Here is an 11,259-nt window from a genome sequence, read left to right as displayed (position 1 = left end):
TGCAAGAAAATTTATAATCAGTGGTAGAACTAGTTCTTACTCTTCTTTTTCTTGATTTTTTCCGCAATCTTTTGATTCCTTGTGTTCATGAGTACAGTTCCTTCCTAGTGGTCGAGACACAAGAGGCTCCACTAGGCTTTAGGTTGGTTGAATCTTATTAGTTTGCTGATATATGTGCACAGAGATGTAGGACACTGATAAATAATGATATGAGTGCCCGTATTTGTTGATAAAGGCGCACTTGCCCTAGAATATATATTGTCCATTACAAGTCCCTGAAACTTGTGTGGTGAGTATGAACAAAGGGCTAGCTCAAGTGGGGAAAAAGTACCAAGTGGCATGTTGGTTCTTGCCAATGAACCCTACATGCATGAAACTATAGATATTATACCATTATTCTCAAGGACTATATATATAACAACCCCAAGGGCCAAGATGTATATATATATATATATTTATGGTGGGTGCATGGTAATTATATTAGAAAAATGTTTAATTTACAAAGGAATTATTACACAAAAGTAAAGTTCAACATTTGATGTAGCTTCTAATTTGTAAAACACTAGATTCCAAAATTCTTTTATTGTAAAGTAGAATTAATGTAACCTATCATTTCTATCTATGCATATAACTTGACTTATCATTATATTAACATACAAATATATATATATATATATATATATATATGTATATGTAATATATATGGTGGGTATTAGTATATATATAACTTGACGGAGCACTAGTACTATATATGATCTATTTTGTTGAATTACAAAAGTGTTATCCAAGCAATGTGCTGAAGTCCTTTTTTCCTTTAGAAAATTAAAAGAAATTGAGACAAGAAAAAATTGGTGCACAAACGTCTCCCTTTCTTTTTTATTTTTGGAGAAGGAAGATTCATATATATATGACGCCCTAGCTATGCATAAAAGCATTATAAAAGGATCCAAAGCCAAAGGTACAAAACAACCAACGTAATGAACTCGATCTATATGCTCCTTAGAAGTACAATCTTCTTAAACAGCTAGCACTTAACTTCTAAAAGTACTTGACTTTCAGCTTAAATATGCATTAATATTCCAACCAGTACTATATATTATCCAATTAAACGGCCAGTACTCTCCTTAGATATGCACATGCATGATCCATCTTGAGGATGGAAAAGATGCTAGCTAGGCAAGATAAAAAACAATATATACCTCCTAATTATTAATTAAACACCCAACTAATTAAATTATTCGGTATCGTGATGCATATGATCTCAAGCAGTATTAGAAGGTGCGACTGCGATGGAGTTCGATCAACTTGATGAAGCATCAATATTCAGTACTTCGTCTCTCTGTTTCAGGGGGGAAGAACTTACAGCTAGGTATATAACAGTATGCATGTTTATTTCAATTCAAACATGTTCATCCAAGCAAGTACTGATCATGATCATTAATTGAGTCATTCACATCGTTCCACGGCATTATTTCTGGATCGAATACTTCAACATATCGATCCCTTGAATCGACTCGAAGTAGTACTACTCGGCCAAATGCAATGCATACCTGATATGCATGACTAGTATAGACCGAAAAAACCCCTGCACGCATGCTACTCCATTTTTTCTTTTTAAAGTTTTGATTTTTAAATTATATTTTATTTTTAGGTTGACGTGGTATATATTATACTGTCCATGTCAGTTTAATTGATGACACATGTTAAGTACTAGATATTAATTATTTATAGTAGGAGTACTGCCACATCATCTTGTCTCATATATATATAGATGAAATAGAATCTATGGTAAGTTTATAAGTATTTTTCTAAACTTCACATCGATCATCACACACACATAATATATAGAAAAGTCCCAAGAAAATGTAAATTAAAGTCGCTAATTAATTAATTTCATGCAGTAATGTTGAAAGTGATGATGATCAGTACGCTAACAGTTTGGATTTAAGAGTGAGATGAGATGGTTTTAAATTAATTGAATAAAATATTGTTATTATTATTTTGAAATTTGAAAAAGTTGAATTATTTATTATAATTTGTGTGAAAATTTAAAAAAATTATAATGATTAGATGAGATGAGTTGAGCTGAGAAGGTTTCCAAATCTGAACAGGTATATATCAGTGCTGATATATATATATATATATATATATAGACACACACACACTCAAAGGCAGGCATGTAATTAAAACTAATAACCATGGCCATGAAAGACTAGTTCTCGAGTTTTTAGAAACAATAGCGATCGCTGAAGCCTGAAATGATCAACATCATGATCAGGATCAGATCAATGAGGCAATATATATATATATATATATATATACCAACTAGTATGGAATTTCTGTGATCAGCATAGTGAATTAGTGATCACAAGTGGGAGCTCAATCGATAGTACTAGTCTTGCACTGGAAGACTACGTTCCTAATTCTAATTATCATAAGTACGTACGGTACAGTATTATAATTAATTAATTCCCGGCCAACTCATGTATTTGGTGGTCAGTTTCTATAAATATATATATATATATATATGTGTGTGTGTGTGTGTGTGAGAGAGAGAGAGAGAGAGGTAGTCTACATTGAGTCCCCATTTAGGAATTTCTCATGTAAGTCCATATACTTATATTTTAAAAAATTTTAAAATTATAATAATATTATTTTTAAAATGATATTTTTTTACCTTTTACCCTTATTTATTAATGAGACTGCACACGCAGTCTCCACTCAAGACTATAAATAGAATTTCTCTCTCTTTCTATATATATGCATCAAGATTAATCTATGCACTAATAAGACATATGAAAAATTGTTAGTTTGAATATATATATATGTATGAGACCTTTATTTCAAATGATCAACTACGTACATGATGAGGAGATCATGGTGAATAACATTTTTCTTTCGGACGTTGATCGATCAGCGGTAATTTCAACGAGTCGTCCATGGCACATACGGTACTAGAACAAAACTGTTGTCTTTCCTGGCAGGAAGTTAAAAGATGAGAGACATTATTGTGCATAGACACACCTGGACAATAATGACACATGAGGCCGTGCATGTACAAACCAGACATACGTGCACCGCAAATTCTCGGTAGATGTATATCTTGCCCTGCCCAACTACTGCTCAACCAGAAAATGAAGATATATTTATAAGTTCTTGGTAAACTATTGTAAGTAAGTTAAGGGATCAGACCAACAAATACTTTTAAGGCTTTAATTTGATCAGTTATTTACTTTATTTCTTATTAAAATATAAATTTTGAGGGGGTTTAATTTTTTGTATTGTTTTAGTAAAATTTGTTGTGAAAACAGTACCGTACCCACAAACAACGACAACAAGAAAGACAATGAAAAGATAAATGTGCAAAAAGGGAAATTAATGAGGTACAAGAGCTTGATCTCTCTTCTCCCAATCTCAACTCTCTCTCAAGAAAGCTCAAACGTTGTTCCTCTCCTCTTTGGCTTCAATCTGCTGCTTTTCAACAAATAAAACATTGCATATATATAGAACATAATGGCACCAGAAACTCTAAGGTGGCAACTTTCTAGGTTATTTACTTGAGCGGAATGTCGAGTACATCTCAAGTAATTAAACTCTTTATATATCCAACATTTGCTCGAGCAGTTTATCTATCAAGCAAGTTTTGAGTAAACTCTTTATCTAACGTTCGCTTAAGCCAATCATCAAGTACTGCACCTCGAGTGCTATGTTGAACTAGAGTCAACGAACTGATCTTGACTTAACTTATTCTCATCTCACAATCAGGCCTCCTGTAACCCATCAAAATTATACCCAAAAAAACATTTAATTCGACTTAGCTACCCTTATTGATTAGCTAGCTTCAATCCTACTTCAATCCTAGATCATGAAACAGATCTGAGGACCGAGATTAATAGTTCAAAAGATACAAAGACAACATATATAATTAATGAGTCTTGAAAATTTCAAGGACAGTACTTTATTATTTCTATCTATTTTTATTCAGTACGTACTTCTTTCTTTTAATTTGCTCATCAATTTGGAAAAATTAAAGTACGACTAATATATATGACCGTATGGTGTTATAATAAAGCTATCAATTAAATTAATAAATTGGATGTAGATATATAAGCTGCTGCATGCGTTGTGACTATTTATTACACAAGGGACATGGGAAAAGGAGCTTGCAGACCAAACAGACATTACTACACACTCCACTATTAGGTGGCTAAATTGACATAGAATCGATCTTATTAAATGTACGATATTGCTAGCTGCTCGGTCCGCTTTCTCAATTTCTTGAGTGTACGTCCAAATTCTCCCTCTTTCAAATTTAACATTTTTATATTCTAAAATAAAAATAATATTATAATAATATTTTATTTAACTTTCAACTATTCTATTATCTTATCTTATCTCAACTTATCTCAACTTATTATCTAAATATTCCCTTATGTAAGGCCTGATTTGTGTTTATATATAAACTTTCTCATCAATGGCCGAACCAGAAATGTTTTTGGATGAGGGTCAACTTTTCTATCGTTTGATGCATTTATGTAAAATAAAAAGAGATTAAGAAATTAAAAAAAAATAAAACCTAAGTATATATAAAACTAGATCCCAATAATTTGCTACATGTGTAAAAATAAAATTATAAAAACACAATTTAATATAGGTTTCAGATTTATGATGATAGTATTTTATACAATAATATTCATCTATTATTATTTTTGTAATAAAATATTTAAAATTTATTTGTTTCATAGAATCTATCTAGTGATCTTTTAGAAGGCAATCTAATTTCTTTCTAGTGTGTAATATAGTTTATTAAATTTTATATAAAATCTAGATATTGTCATGTCACATTAAACATATAATAATATAATTGAGATTTTAAATAAATCTTTTTCTTGCTCAATAAATTCTAGATCATAAAACCTTTCAACTATTTTTCATATAGATCTTCAATTTTAAATAATTTTTCTTATATTTTCACTTTGCATTCCATATTAAGAAGCATAATATTGTATAACAAAAAATTTTGGGATCCATATTAATGAAATTTATTATTTCTCCTAAACTTAGTTTAAATGAATCTTAGTGAGGCCACATCCTTAGAAATAGATAATATATAAAAATTATACAAAATTTGAGGCTACAGGAAAAATAACTAAAAATAGACATTTCTAAGTATATTGAAATTTTAGAGAGCACATAGGAATTATAACTTTTTTTAGGTGGGGGGTGGGGAGGGGGGGGGGGGGGGGGGGAGGGGGAATTATGTATATTTATAAAATTATAAATAAAATTTAGGAGGGATTTTAAAATTTCAAAATTTTTGATGCCTCTTAAGCCCAACGTGGGTCTTTAGAGGTGTAACCGGTTTGGTTTTGGATAAAATTTAGAACCGAATTGGTATGCACCAGTTTTGTATTTTTCAAAAACAATTACATACCGGTTACGCTCTTAAACTGATATTCCGATTTTACCAATTTTCAGTCTGATTTTAATGTACTATATTATATTTATAATATAGTATATTATATTATATAATACTATAGTGATAATATATTATAGTATATTATAATATATATTATAATTGTATTATAAACTATAATGATATATTATAATATATAGTGATATAGTATTAGTATAACTATTAATATGCACTATATAATATTGGTATAACTATTAATACAATAAACAAAATGATATATGATTTTAAAATTTGATATTATAATAATTAGTAATTTATCATATAATACAAAACTATTTTATATATAGTTATATATTAAATATAAATATTATATACAATAGAAAAAATTATGATATATATAAACCGGTCAAGTCCGGTTTTAGAAAAAGAAAAATTGGAACTGGACCGATTTTGACTGATTTTAAAAAAAATAAAATGGGTACCAAAACCGAACCAAATTCGAGACCAGACCAATCCCACCGGTTTGGTCTAGTCCGGTCCAGTTTACCGGTTTTTTTTTACACCCCTATGGATCTGGCACCACTGTTTCCTATATCATCTCATTTAATTATTACAATTTTCTAAACTTTAAAATAAAATACAAAAAACTATTCAAAATTTTTAAATCTCAAAACAAAAGTTATATTCTAATAATATTATTCAACTTCCATATCTAATCATCTTTGTAACTTTTCAAGACCTAGAATGTAAACTGCTAGATCTTGTTGAAGTTTATAGACCAGCTAGTTAACCTTCTGTGTATATATCTCCTTAGCCATGAAATCACAAGCTGTAAACATGACTTGGAACAGTTATGATCATCAGGTGCATGCATGCCGAGCGTGCAGGCCGCCAGGATCATACAAGTTATAGATCATCAGTACTTAAAGTGTACATCATTGATCTGAAGAGTTATCATAGATACTAGAATCCACTAATCCACCACCTTATAAACTCTTCTCTTTTTCGTTCCGTAAAGAGATCGAACCAAAGCCCATTGGTATCACTAATTAACATATAACTAATTACCTCTATAATGATATTAATTAAGGAGTATCTTAATTATGGCTTGGCGAACTTTAGTTTATACAAATGTACATAATGTTGTTCTGAATCTTATGATCATCATGAGTTCTAGTCTTTTACTTTGCAGCATAAACGTACAAAGAAAATTATTAAAATGGAAACAAATTAACTATTTTACACAAATATATGTGTGTATATATGTAGTCAGTAGGCGCACATATAGCAAGGAAATTACATGTGTTTTGTACTTCAGTGGGTTAAGAACTGAGATTTGTACCCACTCACCTCACCCAGCTTTGTGTTGTAGAAGGGGAAAGGAGGGTGTGGTCACACTCATTCCATCAAAGTGCTTACGGCCATATTATCATCTGCGCATATTCGGAATGCAGACAAAAGCTCTTCCCCCTTCCCTCCTCAAACCCTAATCTTCCTCAACAGTTTTTCTTGGTTTCCAATTAAAATAGTTTTCTATAAAACTACTTATTTCCTTTCCGGGTCCCCTCATTTCCTGCTCGCCGTAGGCACTGCTAAATCCACTTTTTTCTCGTCATATTAGCTTACCTTTCTCTCACCATCTCTTCACAACCTGATCTCTTTGGATCCCAGACCCTCTCTCTCTCTCTCTCTCTCTCTCTCTCTCTCTCTCTCTCTCTCTTCCCCAAAACTTTCTATATATAAGACCTTTAAGTGTTTACTGTTGTGATACATAGCCCAGTTCTAAAGCAGGAGGGCATTGAAAGAGAATAAAAGCATTTTGCTTTCTCCTTGGTGTTCTGCAATTTGCAAGAGCTTCTTATCTTTTTTCGGTTGCTTTCTTTCTTCTCCTTGAGTAGACAAGTTTTCTTTGACTGCTTACGGAACATGTCGACCAGCATCGATGTTGCGCCTGAGCAACTCTGCTACATCCCCTGCAACTTTTGCAACATCGTTCTTGCGGTATCTCTTATCTGAGAACTCTTTTCTTCTCCGGGAGATCTGCTTTTTCTCTCCTATGGATTCTCAATGATCAATATTATATCTATATATACGTATATATAGTAACATATGTTTGTTTGTATTCGTGGTTTCTTTCTCATAGCATATCTGAGGAGAAAGAACAATTTAAGATCCTAAGAAAATTAAGCTAATTTTCCTTTTCTGATCGGGTTGTGATGTTATTTAACAGAACTCAGTTAATTTTATCTATGGGTTTCCTGTTGTCCTACAGTCAGGTCTACATCGTTGGGCTTTTCTTTTTCTTTTGCAGTCAAAGAAAAGTCATGTCTGATCAATTGCTCAAGACCACAGGGGGGAGAGAGAGAGAGAGAGAGAGAGAGAGAGAGAGAGAGAGAGAGAGTAGTTTACAGTACTTTTTTTTTGTTTTTTAAAACGTCAAAACAAGCATTTGAAGATAAACTGACGAGGACAAGTAATCGATCTCCCTTTGATTTCTTCTTCTGTTTGTAACTTACCTTTCCCTTACAAAAGACACTGCACCACAATGGGTACTGTGCAAACCAAACTTCTTTAGCTGAAGGGGAAAGTAAAAAATGAAGCCCTCTGTTGAATTATCTCTTGAACCCTCCCCTAAAGAGACCTTGTAAACAACTATGCCTCCTGGCTGCTCCCTCGGCAAATAAATTTTGGAATCTGGATCTTCAAGGCCAAAACAATTTTAGAACACTCCTTTATTTACCAAAGAAATTAAGGTCAGCCTTTTCAAGACTCATGAGCTGCGCTCACAATCTGTTTCATTTTATACGTTCTTTGGATTTCTTGAATTTCATTTAGTTTTGGGCTAGAATTGAATCAGGTTCTGATCTAGTTTTTTGTATATTTTTTTTCTTTTTTGCGTTGATATTAAACAATGTCTAAGGTGGTTTTTTGGGGGGAATTGTGCAGGTAAGCGTTCCATGCAGCAGTCTCTTCGACATCGTAACAGTCCGCTGCGGGCACTGCACCAATCTATGGTCCGTGAACATGGCCGCTGCGTTTCAGTCACTGTCATGGCAAGATGTTCAGGTGCTAGCTATTGCTTTTAATATTGGCACAAACACACAAGTTTCAGCTTATTTTTAGGGCGCCGTTGATAGCCTCCTGGAACCTAAGACCTTTGGCCGGGTCTCAGTACTTCTTTTTGAGATGATCGAAGCTTTCAGGATTCCTTGTGCTATATATGTAGATCGAGCATTTCAAGGCATCTTTTCTCTGTGAAGTGGTTGGTTGCAGTACTGAAACCCTAGCAATCAGCCGCCATAACCAAAACCTACTGGTTTTGCTTTTTTGTAGAAGCGTCAGAACCTGTGCGCGCTGACCCCCCATCAAGGCCGAGCATTTCCCATGCTAGCTGAAGGAATTTTAAAAATAGAAAAAAAATTCTTGAGCCGCTTTTTAAAAAATATGCTACCTCGATTTGATTTGACAAGTAGGGTTCTTAGGTTTAATGATTTCTTTTCATGATGAGCTTTGTCTTCTGCGATTGAAACATTGTGTTTTCAGATCACTGAAGCCCATATCTTACGACTGCCAATCTGGGTTTTATATGCTTTACTCCATCCCTTCGAATTCTAACTGATTCAATATTTCAATTATGGTTTCCTCTCTCTCTCTCTCTCTCTCTCTCTCTCTCTCTCTCTCTGATCTGTATATACAACATTTTCCAGGCTAGAAAGATGAGCTACTATACCATTCTCGTAATCTGGTTCTTCTAGTGGCTCTTTCCTTTGTAGCTAGCTCGTGCCTCGTGCCTCCTTTTGTAGCATCACAAGATAATAGATACATAAAAATAAAGTTGAAACCCAAAAGAAATATATATATAGAGAGAAGAAAAGCTTCCTTCCTTGATTAGATCTGGCTTGGCTTATTTCATTCCTCTTTGTTGATTTCCTTTCCTTTTTGGTACTCTTATAGGCACCAAATAACCACGTCACACCAGATTACAAGATTGAGTCGGGCTCCTCTTCCAAATGCAACATGAGCAAGGTTGCAATGCGAGCACAGGTCACCAACGCCACTCAGGAAAGGGTAGTGAATCGACGTACGTGAGCCACCCATTATACATTTCTAGTACCATAATTTATGTGATTCCCTTTAGTTTTTATTTCTTTATATCTTTTGATAAAAACTTTAAATTAATTTCTTTCATGAATGAGCTGTTATTTTCCCATTTCAGCTCCCGAGAAGAGGCAGCGAGTACCATCTGCTTACAATCAGTTTATAAAGTAACAAATCTCTATTATATATCAATGTTGTATTTGGACATATCTCAATTTTATCCGTTGGATATATAAATTACTCTCCCATGTGATCTCATGCAATACAAAAACATTGTATGCAGAGAGGAGATCCAGAGGATCAAAGCCAATCATCCGGACATTAGCCACAGGGAAGCATTTAGCACTGCTGCAAAAAATGTAAGCGTTGGGGCCTATCTAGCTAGCTTCTATAGAAAGCTATATTATCTCTTCTTCCTTCTTTCTTCTTCTTTTTTTCCTTTTTTTTCTAATTTTCTTTTCTCGATCTGTACTAATTGTCATGTACGTACAATGAAACTTCTATCTTTTCGGTAGTGGGCACACTTCCCTCATATTCATTTCGGGCTGATGTTGGAGACCAACAATCAAGCTGCTAAGGCGCTGGACAATGTAAGTTTTTAAAAGGAAGAGAAAAGAAAAGAAAACTCTCTCGTTTTTTTTTTTTTTTTTTTTGGTCTGTTGTTTAAATTGGGTATATATATATATAAACTTGCCTGCTCTACAATATTACGCTTTCCAGAGAACACATTAAGACATTTTAAAGGAAAAAAATCTATATAATTATCTGCATATTGACTTCATTTGTTGTCATATATAGAACATTACTGATCAATTCCATTAAAATCGTAAAAGTCACTCTAAACCACCCTTTTTAATTGCTATGATATATATAGTACATTATAAGTACTACGTACCATTAATAATTATCATGATATTTGATGCATGTTGTATCTTGTTCGTGTCATGTTATACACAACTTGCTTAATTTGCTGATTCATTTCGATCTTTCTTAATATATATTGATGAACAGGGTTCTCATGCGAAGCATCTAATGTCAAGGCCTGCTGGATCACTACTGAATAAATGAAGGCTGTCATGATTCAGCAGCTTCCAGAGATCAAGACTTGCTCGTGGATGGATGTACTGATCATCCATCTACGTAATTCTCGTTCTTGATTTTCAAGTAAACAAAAACCTCTGATACTTGATTTCTTGTGCTTTAAGGACAGCTCAATATTATATATATATATATATATATTTGTGACTATTTGTGTTGTGGTTTTATTTACAAGCTGATTTGAGCAACGACTGACTTATAAGCTAAATTTGAAGATTTAGCTTATTATTAAATTTCTTGTTCATTAATTTATAATTTATAGCTAGCTAGCCGGCCTAAAATATATATCTTCTTCATATTAATGGTAAGAGTAAGAGTACGGACGTACTACTACCAATGTGATCATTATTTACATGCATGTCGTTGATCATTTGGGAATACGAGAACAATTCAGAAGAGTAGAAACGGCAATCTTCTACTAATTATAATTTTACAAGGGTTGTATTGATCGATATAGGCGTAACTAGTATAGGTAAAAGCAAGGAGAAATATAAATATATATACAACTGATCATGTTCATGTGGTGCAACTTCAATATTCGACCGAAATATCACCGATCATCATATGCCTAGCTAACACAAAATGATAAGTTATGATGAGAATAGACTTATTTTAACAGAAAATAATCGTTTTAGTAAGAAATATAT

General features: G+C 32.9%; 1 protein-coding gene across 1 annotated transcript; it reads left to right on the top strand.

The window, feature by feature from the left end:
• Nucleotides 1-6,795: 6,795 nt before the first annotated feature.
• On the top strand, nucleotides 6,796-10,762 carry LOC122305145 (axial regulator YABBY 5-like). Its single transcript, XM_043117478.1, has 7 exons — nucleotides 6,796-7,417; nucleotides 8,363-8,482; nucleotides 9,371-9,497; nucleotides 9,633-9,681; nucleotides 9,798-9,873; nucleotides 10,030-10,104; nucleotides 10,526-10,762. Exons 1-7 carry the CDS (start codon nucleotides 7,343-7,345, stop codon nucleotides 10,580-10,582), a joined length of 579 nt encoding a protein of 192 aa, XP_042973412.1. The 5' UTR covers nucleotides 6,796-7,342; the 3' UTR covers nucleotides 10,583-10,762.
• Nucleotides 10,763-11,259: the final 497 nt, after the last annotated feature.

This window comes from Carya illinoinensis, chromosome 3 (assembly GCF_018687715.1).
Source record: "Carya illinoinensis cultivar Pawnee chromosome 3, C.illinoinensisPawnee_v1, whole genome shotgun sequence".
In the NCBI taxonomy this organism is placed as follows: domain Eukaryota; kingdom Viridiplantae; phylum Streptophyta; class Magnoliopsida; order Fagales; family Juglandaceae; genus Carya; species Carya illinoinensis.
Note: the sequence above shows the minus strand (reverse complement) of the source record. Positions and strands in the feature narration are given on the sequence as shown.

Excerpts from the sequence above, each read along its gene's own strand:
- LOC122305145 (XM_043117478.1), top strand. The coding sequence starts at position 7,343 with ATGTCGACCAGCATCGATGTTGCGCCTGAGCAACTCTGCTACATCCCC. Across the intron at positions 7,418-8,362 it reads TTTGCAACATCGTTCTTGCG|GTAAGCGTTCCATGCAGCAG; the intron begins GTATCTCTTATC and ends GGAATTGTGCAG. Across the intron at positions 9,682-9,797 it reads GCTTACAATCAGTTTATAAA|AGAGGAGATCCAGAGGATCA; the intron begins GTAACAAATCTC and ends CATTGTATGCAG.